Source organism: Physella acuta, unplaced genomic scaffold (genome assembly GCF_028476545.2).
Source record: "Physella acuta isolate Inbredline_101_S28 unplaced genomic scaffold, ASM2847654v3 ptg001297l, whole genome shotgun sequence".
NCBI lineage: Eukaryota > Metazoa > Mollusca > Gastropoda > Physidae > Physella > Physella acuta.
Window position 1 is genome coordinate 68,528 of NW_026732812.1, and position 16,381 is coordinate 84,908.

Sequence of the window (16,381 nt, forward strand, 5' to 3'; positions counted from 1 at the left end):
AAGGATATATTGTTTAAGTGACCAAAAAAATGTGTATGAAAGAGGGTTTAGACTATTTTGCCAGGTGACTTTACTATGGTCACTGTAAAATAAAGGAGGTCAAGCACTACCTTACTCTTAGTCCAAGATTCATGCTATAGATCAGGGGTCTCCAAACTTTTCAGCCCGAGGGCTGCATTAACCATCAAATATCAGTTCAAGGGCCATAATATAATTTATATAGAAATATATACACATTTAAAATGCCACCCACCCACCCCCCCCCCCCCAGAAGAAACACTGTCATGGGCCGACAACACACTCGATGTCCAAGTTTGTTCTCCTTGGGCAAACACAAAAAACCTACCCGCATTTTTTGAACTTGTCCCTAAGGAAGTCATTAACTTGCAATTCAATGATCTCCATCTGCAGTACACATGGGCAACTGGTTACATTTGCTTCAAATGGGTTTGAAACAGTTTCTCTTCTTTTGCCTTTGAATCCTAGTCAGAAAACTGCAACTGAAACTGCAGCTGGTAGTCTGTGATGATCTCGCATGCAAATGATGTGGGGAACTCAGTGGTTGCTTCAACCATGAAGACCTTGCACGGCTGAAAATGCATCAAGTTGTTGCCCTGTACTTGTTCCAAAAACATGGAACAACTGTCTAGGGACTCATCCATTGCAATTGAAAAATTGCGAAATTTGTTAGCAGTTTTCAATATTTGAGTCACAATGTTTTCATCAATGTCTGCAACACGGAGGGCAATGGTATTTGCACTCAAAGCTATATTATCAAATTGTTTTACATTTTCTGAGAAAAGTTCCTCAGCCACCTCTAACAAACATTTTTTTCTGTGAACAAAAAGACCTTCGCGGGCCGCATCCGGCCCGCGGGCCGTAGTTTGGAGACCCCTGCTATAGATCACTGCTTAAACTTGTTATATAAAAGTAAGTAAAGTTCCCTTTCAAACCTGATGGTTCACTTGTTTATGTGACCTCGGCATATGAAGAGATAGGGAGGTCAGCGCTGCAACCAGCCATATATATATATATAAAAGGATTATGTTTAAAATATGTATTATGATTTGAGATTTGGAATGAACTTTTTCATACAGCTTGTGGAAGTGATGAGATAACGGCATACTCTGGACACTTTCAAACACCTAATTACCCATTCAATTATCCTAACAATATTGAATGTCAGTGGGTATTCAAAACATCACCGGGAAATTCATTGACGTTATTTTTTGAGTAAGTATTTGGAAAAGTATATGTTGTTCATCTGACTCATCAATAATGAACCATTTTAAACATTTTAAATTGTTTTAGAGAGAGAGAAAAGAATTAAGTACAGAAGTAAAATGCAATATAAACTGTCTGAAGTAAGAGATTTTGGAAGAATTGATGGTAGCCATCTTTTTAGATTATCATTAAAGCTATAAAAGTAATGAGATACAGCAATGTAGGGAATAGATTACAAATATGCCATCCGTTGCAAGTCCAGTAAATAAAAATGATGCATTGTTTTAATGGAATAAGGAAAAGGAAAAAAAAAGTGTTTAGAAGCCATAGGTCCTATTACAACTAGTTGACTTACATAACATTCATCTAAAAGAAATGATTTCTGTTTAACTATCATGAAGCACTGTTTATAATACTAATATATTTTCCTTAGTCACAAAAAGCTAGTAGAAGGGAAGGCAGTACAGTTGATTGCATTTTTGGCATACTAATTTTTTTTTCAGTGACTTTGAACTTAACGGAGGTTTCAATGATGACTATGTAGAAATACGAGCACCAGAAATAAGTAACTATATTGGCAGATGGTATGGGAACAATGGTCCTTACAACTTAAGCTCATCTTATGCTGGTGCTATTGTTATCTTTAGATCAAATGAAGCAAATACAGGGAAAGGCTTTACAGCTTTATGGAGTTCAAGTACGTAAATCATTATTGTTTTTTTTCTTCAGCTAATGATATTTCAACACACTTTTTTTTTGTGAGCCTGTTTTATGTATATATATATATATATATATATATATATATATATATATATATATATATATATATATATATATATATATATATATATATACACATATACATATATATATAAATAAATAAATAAATAAATAAATATATATATATATATATATATATATATATATATATATATATATATATATATATATATATATATATATATATAGACATACTAGCCATTCTTGCCAGGCCCTGTACTGTTATCTGAGAAAAACCAATCTGTAAAGGACAATGACTTGTGTGTTTACTAAGCAGCATATACCCGGCATGGACATTTGACAACACATAACTATCAACCTAACTCTAACTTTAAACTTAGCGCTAACCACAACCAACCAACACAAACACAAAGAAAACACAAAAGCTAACACAAACACAAATACAAATAGAAACACAAATATAAATGGAAATGCAAGCAATAACTCAGAAAATAATGCAAAATTAAACGTGAACATAAACAAACTTAAATGCAAACATAAATGCATAGTCAGGGGCGCCAAATTGCATCCTGCAGGGGCACCGGCAGACCTGCCTTATACAACTTAGTAAACAACTATAATACCACAAATTATCCATAGTCTATTACAAAATAGCACCCTGTCCATTTGAGCTTTATATTATATATGTTACGGTCCAAGCCCGAAGTCGGCCAAAGCATGCATTGACCGGTCAATGCGCCCATTGACCAATATTGCCTCCTATTGACCGACTGATTGCCACAGGAGGTACAGACTCTAAACTCAATGCAGTAATAAGTGTCTTTGTTAATAAGCATTGAATTTATGTTTAAATGTTTTTTAAAAGCTAATAACTTACACGCCAGAGATGCTTAAAAATGTTCTAAAAAATTTTTTAATGATTGCCTAAAAAAAAAACATCAGTGGTTATATTGAGTAAAGTATTATAAATATTTTTTGCCAAAATGTAATTTTACAATTCACTTTTTTCAGCTACCTCTAACTTTTTAACTGGTGATAATGGACAAATAGCATCCCCTAATTACCCATCTATTTATCCAGGAGGTTCTCATTATACGTAAGAAAATCAATACAAATTATATAATGTATGTTTAACAAATTATTTCTAATGTGTGAAGTTACACAGTGACCATTAGTTGCCTCACCATCATCACCTCTCAATGCCCATTGGCGCATAAGGCATCAAGAAGTGACATGCCTTTTTGAATGTTAGGCCACTTTCCTTCAACTGTTTCTCCATTGATCTTCTCCATTGTTCTTTTGGTCGCCCTCATTTTCTCTTACCCTGTGATGTCCTTCTGAGAGCAGCCCTGCCCAATGCATTTGCACTCATTCTTAGCACCTGGCCTAGTTATTTTCATCCCCTGTGTCTTGTAACTACATGATGATTATTAACTATCTATATTTTCCTGAAAAAAGTCAATGCTCATCAGGGCATACTAAACCCAAGTATTGATTTCAGTTTACACTGACAGACAGGTTAGGAATAATGATTATAAATATAAGAGGTAAAAATAATCTCTATGGTATCATTGCAATAAAAGTAAGTTACATAATAATATTCAAACTTTTTGTTGTCAGTTGGTCAATAACTACATCTGAACACCACTTCTTGCAAATAACATTTGTTGAGATTGTGCTACAAATGGATCCAAATTGTAATTTTGACTATGTAGAGGTATGTGTACTTTTAATTTTATTCCACTTGTTAATACCATATATAAAAATATTCTCAATGTAAAACATTAATAGGCTAGATCAGGGGTCTCCAAACTACTGCCCGCGGGCCGGATGCGGCCCGCAAAGTCCTCTCATCCGGCCCACGGAGATCTTTTTGTCCAAGGAAAAATCGTTTGTTGGTGATGGCTGAGGAACTTTGCTCAGAAAAATCAAAGACATGCCTGGAAGAAACTGGCCCCCGAACTGAAATTTGATAGTTAATGCGGCCCTCGGACTGAAAAGTTTGGAGACCCCTGGGCTAGATCTTTACCTCAAAATGGTAGTTTGGATTATTCTAATGCACGCTCATTCAAAATAAATTTTTAAAATTACTACCAACATAAAAATAAAAACAATTTGCAGTTTTTTTTAATGAATACCCCTTTAGTAAGAATATGACGTAAAATACTAAATTTTAAAATCTCTCTAGTGGATTTGCAAATTAAGGAAAATTCTAGAATACCACATACTCAAACTTCTGGTGTTTTTATTGTAACTTAATTTGACCTTTCCCAAGATTCAAATAACCAATAATTGTTTTTTAAATAAAATTTCTTACCTATTAATACTAGATTTTTGATGGAAGCCGAGATACTGGAACTTCCTTAGGAAAATGGTGTGGCACTAGCCTCCCACCATCTGTGCGCTCCACTGGCAATGTAATGACAGTGGTTTTTGTAACAGACGACCATGATAACTATAGAGGCTTTTTGTTAACTTGGAATTCCTTTTACTCTCCATGGTTCCCCATTGGTGAGTGAATGTAAATGTATTGGCACACCTTGGTGCTATTGTAAAGATGCAGAGTTTTCCACCTTTGTTCAACTATAGTATGTATTTTAAAAAGTGTCATCCTGCATAGCTACCCTCCTTATATTTTGCAGTAAACTACACCATTGTTTGAAAAGCTTATTCACCTTTTTACATGGTTGCAGTTTCGTAATACATCCCGAAACTGTTGTTGTAGGCATTTTGGCTGATAAAATTAATTGTAAATCAAATGAAGAAATTTATATTAATCATTTAAAGTCAGAAAAAATTCAATTTAAAAAAATTAACAAAACAGTTTTCAATTACAGAATGTGGAGGCACACTTACAGCCAACTGGACAAGTCAAGAACTATATAAACCTAATTTTCTTAATAATCATTATGATGCTATATGTAGATGGATAATTGTGGCACCTGAAGGATATTCTATAACCGCTAAAATAAACAGTTTAAATCTGTATGACGAAGGTTACATTCAATTCTACAATGGTTTGTACTGTTAAAATTACTCTGAAGTAAACATTGTAATCTTATAAGTTTTGAATTTTCGTAAGATGTTTTTCTAAACTCTATTCTTAAACATTCTCGTGGATCATTTAAACTAACCCATAGTATTATTACATTTCTGTCTTACATTAACTTCCTTGCATTTTACAAAGAAAAAGTTAAATGTAAATTGTCTTAAAGTTAAAGCATGTTTTCCATCTCTTTTCTTTGAGATCGGATTGTTAAATTTATTTTCCATTGTTCACCATTTTAAAAAATATAAATGTATTTGTATGAGGGGCTCATACAAAAATAAACCTGGACATAACCCCTAATCATGAGAATTCCATCTCACTTTGTCTTCTTTATGACAAAACCTCCTGGGATGGAAAACTTTTGCTTGAGGTTTAGAACATAACTTTGACAAGAACAATAATTATATTGAATCAAGGAGATGTATAACAAATGTCGATGCCTTTTGTTACTTTATGTGTGAAACTAACCACAGCTTTGCTTTGACATCTTTTCTAATTTTAACAAATGACTGAGTGATGATTTGTTGGGTTTATTCTTCAGTTTTTCTTAAAAAATTTTCATCTCTTGCACTACTTTACCCTCCCCCCTTCTCATTGAGATAAATCTGATTCATTACTCTGCTAAACATTCTGTCCATTATTCACATTATTTATTATTACCTCTACATTCTGTTATGTTTTGTCTTTTTACACACTTAAATGACACAATATCATGGTTTGCCAAATCTTTTAGATTTACTAAATATGTTATTAAAAATAACCTTTTAAATTGATGCTTTTTAATTGTGCAAACTCCAATCTACATATCAGATTAGACATGCTTTTGGAGACATGGGTTTTGTGTTATTTTTGAATTATGTAAATTTTTCACATCATTGGTATTTTTAAATTTGTTTATCTGATCTAACATTTGAATTTAATGGCTCCCAACTTAGGATATCATATATATAGTCATAGCTTTACTCTTTGATCAGTTGCTGTGTCAAACAAATACAAAAAAAAGACAAACTCCTTGACCACAGAGTATGATTTTATAGGTAGACATTAATTTATTGATAGTTCTCAATACATTGCGTAATTATTAAATACAAAATTTATACCTTTATAGTTGTTCTCATCGAAGCTAATTTTACTCCTCAGAGATTTTAGTCTAGGGTTTTTGCCACATGGGGAATAGAAAAGTGTGTTTATGTTATTGGTCTTTTTTCTTGGGCATCTTTATTTACCTATGGCAGTGTTAATTTTCTAATGTCAGGCTTAGCTTGGGATGCAGCTGATCAAATTTCTCAACCACTGTACCATCAAAATCATCCAGCATTTAATTCAAGTGCTAGTATCATGGGAGTGTTGTTTGAGGCATATTGGCTATACAGTAGCTCGGGATTCAACATTAGTTACACTCAGGGTAAGTCTATTTTCTTTAAATTATTTTAAAAACTGCACATTACAAAGTGTGTTTTTCCACACATTTTCCACAAAATGGCAAAGAACTAAGTATGTATGTCCTCAAAATGCTAAATGTTTATTTAATGTGATTAAAATAAATACGTCTACTTTTACCAATACTTTAGTGTGTGGATCTATAATGGAGCAAGTATCTGGTGGTACCATTACCAGCCCGTTTTATCCTGAAAACTTCACACCCAATCAAACCTGCATTTGGAAAATTTCTGTACGACCTGGACGAACAATTAGATTAACTTTTAACCAACAGTTTGACATTCCTGATACCAACCCATGTGCAAATCAATACTTAAAGGTAATCTTTTACAATGGAATATCTATTAAACAATGTCATTAAAATGTCATTAAATCTGAGCACAAATCATATATAAATATAATCATACAATAGTATCTTACATTTAACACTTTCATAATCATCTTATTAGTACCATCTTAAATTTTATTTGATTGATTTTTAAATTTCATTGCTTGGGATATTACAGTGTTTTAAATAAAAATGGTTAACATGACAATTTTTACAGCCATTTATAATAAACTAGTGTAGTTGTCTAGCTCATTAACGCGGACTCAGAAGAAAGGCTAGGGGGTCGGCGTGGTCGAGTCGGTTAAGCTCATGTTTGCTAAACCGAAAAGTCTCGAGTTCGAACTCTCGGGTAGATGAGGCCCGTTAGCTGGGGACAGCCACTCTTCTAGAAGAGACAACTTCAAAATCAAAGCCTTGTTGTAGTTTGTTCTTGGTTGGACAAAGGCTATGGGAGCAAATCCAAAAAGAAAAGCAGGCTGAAATCGGAGTCAATGGCCTCAATGACGCATAACCATGACACATATCCTTAATTATGATGGAGGCGTAGTCGAGTCGGCAAAAGCTCATGGTTGATGAATTCGAAAAAAATGTCTTGAGTTCAAACCCTCTGGCAGATAAGGCTCGATCACTTCCAACACTAAAAATTACGAACGAAGAAGAAGAAGAAGAAAGGCTGACGCAATATTTTAAGAGGATTTTTATCAATAGTACCAATAGTGTACATTTAGTCTTTTGAACTTTTTTATCTAAAACTTAGTTTTTTAAATGTAAACAATGACAGCACTAAATTCGATCATTGATGTTTGGGTGCGGTTTTGTTCACATTCCCGCCCAGACACCATTGGTCATGCTATATGAACACCTTCAGTGTACATTAATCAACCTTTATAACAGGCTCATTTATCAGTGGCGTCGCATGGCATTCTTAGGAACTTCTGGTTACACTACAACAGGGGCAATTGGTGCGTCCCCTGGTTTGGATTAGTCATCAAATGTAGTGGCCCACCATGTTCCGGGCCACCCAGCTGCCTGGGTGCAGGCGGACACAACTGGTTCAATTTAGGCAACAATTTTAGTAGCCCACAATATCCATGCAGTAATATACCTGTTGGGGTGCCGGAGGACGCGACTGTTTTGATTTAGTTAATTATCATTGTAGCCCACTGTGTCCTTAGTATATAGCCTTTTTAAAAATGAACATAGGTGCCATAGTGCTTACAGGAGAGCAAGGGTCCTCTGGGTCACTCAACCACTGGGGCAATGGCAGATGCGCCTGGTGCAGTTTTATCCTTGAATCAAGTAGTCCCTTTGACCACTAAGCAGGACGCTCAATCAACGGATACCAAGTTTATAGATAGATGCCAAACGGCATCAGAATTTTATTTCGTACCCTGCAGAAACCATCCTTGGTGTATTCTCATCAAGTAGTAATGAATACGTGATATAGACACACACATTCATTGGTATACGGACAAAAGGCTGACACGGACAAAAAGCCGACATGGACATAAGGCCGACATCCAAAAGGCCGACAAGACAAAAAGCCGACAAGACAAAAGGCTGATTGCTAAAAGGCCGACATCCAAAAGGCCGACAAGACAAAAGGTCGACAAGTTTTATAAAACAACAAACTACAATTACAGACATGTTTAATTTTTATTGCACTGAAGTAACTGTTTATTGCGTTGTAGGTGGGTTGAATATGACATATTTTTGTGTTTATAAAACATGTAGGGATACTTGTATTTTGTTTATTAATATCAAATGTGGTGTTTCTTTTTAACAAAAAACAAAAAATAACTTACCAATTTTGTCACACTTGTATCACAATCGCAACAGAATTAATGAATCCAACGAATATAGTATTACTTTTTTTTGCACGCTATTCGCCATGGACGAAACTACGATATAATTCAAAGTTTGTCGGTATTTAACATGTAGTCCAGTCAAGGCATGTGATCGTTCTCTTTCATTCGGTTTCTTTGATTTCTTTGCAAAATATGGTGGTGACACCACCCATTTGTTTATCCTTTGTATAATTACTCCCGCCATCTCCAGTTGTATGGACTCCATGTTCACCTTATAAGGATAGCAACTAGCATTGTCTCTTGGCGTTCCACCTTCTTGCATGTGGGCAATGATTCGACGGCTTTTGACTTGGTTCTTTGGTGGTTGTCTCACCTCGTTGACATAGAAGGAGCTATAAAAGACAGTAGTGACCGCATTTCGCAATATTTATGTGTTGATCCTTTGTGTTGACACTCCCGTAATCATCAATCGCTTGGACCCGATGGTTCACCTAATAAGGATAACAACTAGCATCGTCCCTTCTCTTGAACGTTTCACCTTATTTCGTGCCTTATTTCGATGGTTGTCAAGATAGGAGCTATGCAGTAACACATATTTTGTGATATTAGTATTTTTTATGCTTGTCGGCCTTCTGGTTTGTCTGTCTTATGGTCTGTCGGCCTTTTGGCTGTCGGCCTTATGTCATGTCGGCCATTTGTTCTGTCAGCCTTTTGGCTGTCGGCCTTTTGTCCGTGTCGGCCTTTTGTCTTGTCGGCCTTTTAGATATCGACCTTTTGTCAAACACCCCTTTCATTATGTAGATAATTTTAAATTAATTGCCAGGTGGTGTTTAAAACAAAACATCGCTTGCGAAAGATATATAAAATATAGAATTGTATAAAGCTGTGTTTTAATTATATTGAAAATTAACATTTAAAAATAAATGCAATTTTAAGTTTATTTATAATCTATTCATTATCTAGCACATCATTTTTTATTTAAACCTAACAAACAACTGGATAGAAAGGAAGAGTTTATGGAATTGTGTAAAATATAAAGGAATTTTTATAAACCTTAATTTAAACCTTAAAAATGTCTCTAAAATATTAAAAATTAACTTAAATTTCACATTAAAAAGATGTATTATATTTATAGTCTAATTTTTAAAATAATATAAATATGATTTATTCATTAAACTAAAAATAATGTTGTATCCACTTTAATTCTAACAAGTGGATACACAATTATATTTAGGGAGTTTAAAAATTATGAAACCTCATTTGATCTATTTATGTTGGTTTCAAACTTTAAAATGTTTCTAAAATATTTAAAAAACGACATACTAATTATAATGCGTAAATCATGCCAAGAAAGATTTTTTTATGCAATTGATGTCTGTATATTTTATTGTAGATTTTGAATGGATTGACACCTAGTTCTCCTCCACTTGGAACACAAAATGGAACTTACTGTGGAACAGTTGCACCACAAAGACTAGAGACATCTAGTAATTATTTGTTTGTCCAGTTTGTCTCCGGCTCCAGTGGTCTTGGATCTGGATTTTCTTTTACCGTCTCAGAAGTCAATTTGGACTGTAGTGACCACATCATAGTGTCACATTCTAGGCCATCAGGGTAGAAAAATCTTTTTAAAGTTATCTCACAAGTCTGCTTAATTTTTTTTTACAATGCTAATATTAACAAATAATGATTTTATTATTTTAGCAATTATTTTTTTTTAATTGAAGAATTCTTGAACCTCCAAGAAATAATGGAAGTACATATTATATGCCAAATCTTGACTGTAAATGGGTCATTACTGCACCAGCTGGAGAAAGAGTGAGATTGGATTTTGATGACAGATTTGAGATTCAAGCCAGAGAAGGGTAACAATATTACTTTTAATTAAGCCCTGGCATGTGGGTACCTAATTTAATCCCTAGGAATATAATTAAACTATGGGCATCAGTGCAAATCTGGCTGAACCCAGACTAGTTAATGCCTAACCTTAGTCTAAATTTAAAAAAAAAATAGATAATTAACTAATAATTAACTACTGATCATAAACTTTATTGCAAAAAAATAATAGAGTCAAATCCTTTAAAAGAACTACAAATATATTCACTACAATTAAATTATAGAAAACAGCACCTAGTCAAAACAGCTAATCAGCCATAACAATCAGAAAATATGAAAACAGATGAATGAAAAATCATAGGAAAAATTAAATGGGCGCAATCTTATTAATATTATAGAACAACATACTTTTCGGTAATCTATCGTTTTGGGTACGTAAAATCGCCCGCGGCTATTAATGTACGAAAACGTTACCTCATTGTCAAGGCTTTAATAGAAGTTTATTATCATATGTTTGTGTCAATTATTATAGATAAATGAATAATAAACCTAAATCAATGGCTAAATATATCAACATAGGCCAGAAAATGTAAGGAGTCACCTGTTTTTCATTTTACTAGTCGCGGGCGATTTTACGTACCCAAAACGATAGATTACCTAATTTTCAAAATTGTATCAAACATAACCAAATATCTACACTGTATAAAATACAACCAAATATCCAAAAGTGGGTGTGTCTCATACTCATAGTGTCAAAAATACTAAATACTCATAATAAATAACTAGATCTATTCGAAACTAGCAAAATTATGTAAACTTAACTGAATTGCCAGTGGCCTGGAAATGCAACACTGATCCAGAAAATTACATTAATAATTAGATTGGTACATGAAATATGTACAAAATAAAAATGGTCCACTTTATCACTTTACAAGAATTACAAAAACAACAATCCACTGTATGCCATGCTAGGTATGACACACAAAGTGACCCAATGCCTCGATCTGCCAATGCAGACTGGTCTGAATTTTGCAGGTTTCAACCACACAACACCCACTTACACCATACAAACAAATAATTCCTAAAATTTCAATACAAATACAAAATAATACTTATAATGATGCAATACTCACCAAAAAGCAATCCTTCTAAAAACATATAACATTTTAAATGATTAAACCACTCACATTTATAAAAACTGAAAAACTTATTTAACACAGGTTAATGTTTTAAATTAACTACTAAACCTATTTACAGTGCGTGCAACTCATACTTCATTGAATTACATGATGGTGGTACCATTTCTTCCCCTACCATTGGACAACGTATGTGTGGTACATCAAAACCAGGCACAATTTATTCAACAAACAATGTTCTTCTGGCCAGGTTTAGAACAGACCATCCAGTAAATAGCTGGGGATTTAAATTTAATTATTCTATTGGTAAGTTATTTGTTTTTCTTAAGACGCTGGTGCTCTTTGTGATTTTTACAGTTGGTAGTATGTAATTTTGAATTTGCCATTTTAAAAAAAAGTTAAACACATAAAAATATTATTACTGTCGTTTTTTAAAACTTGTAATGTAGTCTATGTTTTAATTAGCACAGTATATTAGAGATTTTAGGATCAGGCTGTATTTCCTATGTATATTTTCCTTACATAAACCAACTGGAAGATATTTGTCCATGGGTATTTTGCATGATCGCCACAACTTTGCATACATATATTATTTAATGCTAACTTCAAATTTAAAAACATAATGCTTAATTATGTCCCTAGCAACATGTGGAGGTACAATTATTGGAGCAAGTGGTACAATTACCAGTCCCAACTATCCTGGGAACTACAGGATAAATACAGAATGTGAATGGTCTATCATTGCTCCTGTGGGACACTATATCATCTTCAACATTACAAATTTTAACCTGCAGTCTTCAACCAATTGTACAGCTGATTTCCTTCACATCAATGATGGAAATGCAACAGACCCAAACATTTTTCACAGCTGTGGTTCAGTGTCTGGAGTACAAAGGGTGGAAACATCTGACAACACAGCTTACATCAAATTTAAATCTGATAGCAGCTCTACAGCTGCTGGGTTTAGGATTGTATTCCAAGCTAGTGTTGAAAGTAAGGGTTTTAGATTTTGCTTTTAGCTTGTAGAATCATTCAAACACTTAATTAGTTCTGATCTATTGTCCTATAATTAGCAGATTAATTTTCTTCTTCATCTTCATTCTTAATTGTAATATTATTATAGGGGAGTTCTTCCAATACTATTAAGTATTATGTTTTGTTTATGGCCTGTTGAATGTGACTTCAGCCTGACTTTCTTTATGGATTAACTTCCAAAGCCTTTGTTCACCCAAGAACAATCTGCAAGACAGCCATCGTTTGATTTTGCAGTTTTCTCGCCAAGAGGATACTGTTTCTGGGATCCGGACAAAAGGCCGACATGGACAAAAGGCAGACATGGACAAAAGGCTGACATGGACAAAAAGCCGACAAGACAAAAGGCAGACAAGACAAAAAGCCAACAAGACATGTCACATTAAATAAACATTTAGCATTTTGAGGACATACATACTTGGTTCTTTGCCATTTTGTGGAACAAGACAAAAAGCCGACTGATAAAAGGCCGACATCCATAAGGCAGACATCCAAGGAATAGCAACTAGCATTGTCTCTACACGATCCGATTTATTGCATGTGGGCGATGATGCGACAGCTTTTGACTTGGTTTTTTGATGATTGTCCCACCTCGTTGACATAGAAGGAGCTATAAAAGACAGTAGTTACTACATTTCTCACTATTTAGGTGTACCACATATTTTGCGACATTAGTATTTCTAATGCTTGTATGGTTTGTCTGCGTTATGGTCTGTCAGCCTTTTGACTGTCTGCCTTTTAGCTGTAGGCCTATTGTCCATGTTGGCCTTTTATCAGTGTTGGCCTTTTGTCTTATCGGCCTTTTGTCCTACACCCACTATCTCTGGGTAATAATAAGCCTCATCTACTCTGGGAACGAAGCTCTAGACTTCAGGAGAAAGCAACCATGAGCTCTCCCATCCGACTTTGTCACCCCACATATCAGATTAATTACATCAGATTATATTTTGCACACGGCTTTTAATTATGTAGTATTATTTTATGTTTAAAAAAGGCTACATGTTACCAGAAGTAAAGTTTTATGATGATAATTAAAATTTATTTCCGAAAACTTAATAGTGAGAGAGAATAAAAGATTCATGTGGAAAGAAGAAATAAAACCATAAGCAAATTGGGAGAGGTGGTTTGCCTTAACAATTGTGGTCTTTATTCATGCCCAAAAACACACAATCCTTTTCTCACCAAAAATTCTAAGCACTACTAAAAAAAGGTTTTTGTTATGCTTGTAATTTTAGGCTGGATATGTATTAGAAATAGCCTATAAACCATCTCTAAAAATATATTTGAGTAACACAAAATAAAAACTTGTGTATCAATAATATATTTTTCTTTTTAAACCATAGGCTGTGGTGGAACATTAACAGCACCAACTGGAGTTCTCACATCTCCCAATTACCCAGGTTTTTATGCTCACAACCGCAGATGTGTTTGGCAGATTGAGGTTGAAACTGGTAGAAAAGTTACCTTGACTTTTAATGATATGAAAATTAACAGTGGAAGGTGCCAAGATTATGTTATGGTATGGTTAAAAAAATATTAAAATTTATAGAAAATACTTTGTTGTTAAAAATATTGTATAAGCGCATTACAAGTGCAAGTAAACTACATTAATTTGTTTGCGATATTTATTCAATACAGGTGTTAAATGGAGTTTCTCCTTTAACAAAATATATTGGCAAAATATGTAATACTGATATTATACCTGATCCTGTAAGTTCTTCAATGAACAAAATGACTGTTATATTTTTTACCAATGGACATGGAACTAGTAATGGATTTAAAGCAACATATACATCAGATACAGAAGCAGGTGATCAATGTCAATTTTAATAGATGCATAAGCTTAGAATGTTTGCTGTTGATTAGCAATACTGATTTAATTTCACACTAAACTACATGTTTTTCTTGGATAACTGTAAGTTTCGGGGGGGGGGGGGGGTGATCCCGAAGTGACGTCACATGTGTTTGAACATTTTTATCTTTCCCCTCCCCACTGTCGCTTATTATCACAAAAACCCAGACTCCACATTTAAAAAGACGTCACATTTCAGACATGTTCACATCTTCCAAAAAACACCGATTTTAGCTGAGCATGGGTCTGACCACACTATCCCTTCATATGCTGAGGTCGCAGAAAGAAGTAAACCCTACTAAACCTGATCCGTGCCCCGCCAAGTCTCGAAAGGCAACTGAAAAGAAGTGACACCTTATCTTACAATACTTACAAGTTTTTGTCTTCTAAAAACGTTGATTCATTTCCAGAGGCGTAGCGACCCTTCCCGGGGACAAACTTTTCGATTTGCACCCCCTCAACCTTTCAATTTATTTCTCCAACCCATTTTGGTGCCCCCTAAGGTCGGCGCCCGGGGTCATATGTCCCCGCCCCCCCCCCCCCCCCCACCTCGCTACGCTACTGTTCATTTCTATAATATTTTCTCAGCTAGAACCGCATATGAATAATAAATGAGTAATTGATTAAAGCTACCGTCAAACTAATAATAATGAATTAGAACAAATCCCTTGTTTGTTTTTTTATTTGCACTCTACATTTTCTATGAGGGAAAATTAAAACATACAAATTTACAATTGAATTGATGTATTTCGAACCAGCGTCACCTACGTGGTGTTTATTACACTATCATCACAGCCAGCTAGGCACATATTATTGGGTAAAAATATATTAAAATATTTTACTTTAGCCAGTGTAAGAAAATTAAGCAAATATTGTTTAAATTAAATTTTATCCTAATTTAGCCAATTCAATTGCTAAAAAAACAAAGATTTATACAAAACAATTAAGGTCTGATATACTTAAGTAAAAAAGAAAGAATATTGTTTGTGTTATTAGCATAGATTATAATCTAGAACTAGAATCTAAATGGGATCTATGGACAGATGAAATATGGTTTGTCTAATTTATTAGTAGCTCTAGATAAATTCATTGTATTGTCGAATTAGATGATCTTTTAAGTTAACAAGCAAAGATTTATATCTAATATTTAAGGAATAAAATAGTTTAATAATTGATTGTGTTTTTATATATTTTTTTTTTCTTTTTAACTAGTTAATTTTGGCTTGGCCTTAAATCTAGTTTATTGATATAAGTGTCATTTGATTTTGATAAATTGCTCTTAGTTTCAAGTGACGTCACTATAGTTCAGGGTGAAAGATTTTAATTTTTGTAAAAATAAAGTATTTTAAATAAAAATTAAAATCGTGTTTAAATAAATGTGTGTATAACATTGGGAGGGGGGGGGGTCTGTATCTAAATATGTGTTTGACAGTTCTACACACAGTGTTAATGTTCTCTACAAACACAAAATACGAACATATGATACTCATTGCTGGCCTGTTCGGGTTATATATAATAATTTTTTTATCAATTATAACAGATTAAAACATTGTGTTAGGTGTGTAAGTGCATTAGTGTGTTTAGTGAAAATCAGTTTTATTTTATCTCTGCTATATGACCTCTTAATATTAGATGGTCAAAAGAATATAAACCATGAAAGCTTTGTATATAAGTATGGTGTCTGGTGTTATGTTTATTTTTATGTTTTTTTGTATTTATATTATTAATTTTAAATACATTTCCTTTATATTTTTTTATATACAATGTTATTCTTTAGAAAGTATTTTATAAAAAAAAATAACTAAGAGAAGTAATTGCTTTTTAATTTGTTTAGTGCAAATCTATTAAAAAGAGCTTATGAGCACGCTTATTTGACTATTCAAAAAAGGGGCATAAGTCATGGAAGTGGTTTGAACGTTTACTTATCTTTGATAA

The 16,381-nt window shown here is 33.6% G+C and overlaps 2 protein-coding genes across 2 annotated transcripts in view; both read left to right on the top strand.

Annotated features, from left to right (window-relative positions):
• Positions 1-3,065, top strand: part of LOC131958173 (cubilin-like) — a 54,368-nt gene extending 51,303 nt beyond the window's left edge. The window contains exons 34-36 of the mRNA XM_059323044.1: positions 1,098-1,233; positions 1,728-1,921; positions 2,977-3,065. Coding sequence (XP_059179027.1) covers positions 1,098-1,233; positions 1,728-1,921; positions 2,977-3,065 — 419 coding nt within the window. The remainder of the gene's footprint in view (positions 1-1,097; positions 1,234-1,727; positions 1,922-2,976) is intronic.
• Positions 3,066-4,522: 1,457 nt separating this feature from the next.
• LOC131958182 (cubilin-like) lies at positions 4,523-14,134 on the top strand. The gene is made up of 9 exons (XM_059323054.1): positions 4,523-4,553; positions 4,803-4,982; positions 6,270-6,419; positions 6,586-6,773; positions 9,984-10,204; positions 10,318-10,455; positions 11,684-11,868; positions 12,205-12,555; positions 13,938-14,134. Exons 1-9 carry the CDS (start codon positions 4,523-4,525, stop codon positions 14,132-14,134), a joined length of 1,641 nt encoding a protein of 546 aa, XP_059179037.1.
• Positions 14,135-16,381: the final 2,247 nt, after the last annotated feature.

Coding starts and splice junctions, on each gene's coding strand:
- LOC131958182 (XM_059323054.1), top strand. CDS start 4,523: ATGCAGAGTTTTCCACCTTTGTTCAACTATA. Junction 10,456..11,683: donor GAGATTCAAGCCAGAGAAGG/GTAACAATATTA, acceptor ACCTATTTACAG/TGCGTGCAACTCATACTTCA. Junction 11,869..12,204: donor TAAATTTAATTATTCTATTG/GTAAGTTATTTG, acceptor TTATGTCCCTAG/CAACATGTGGAGGTACAATT.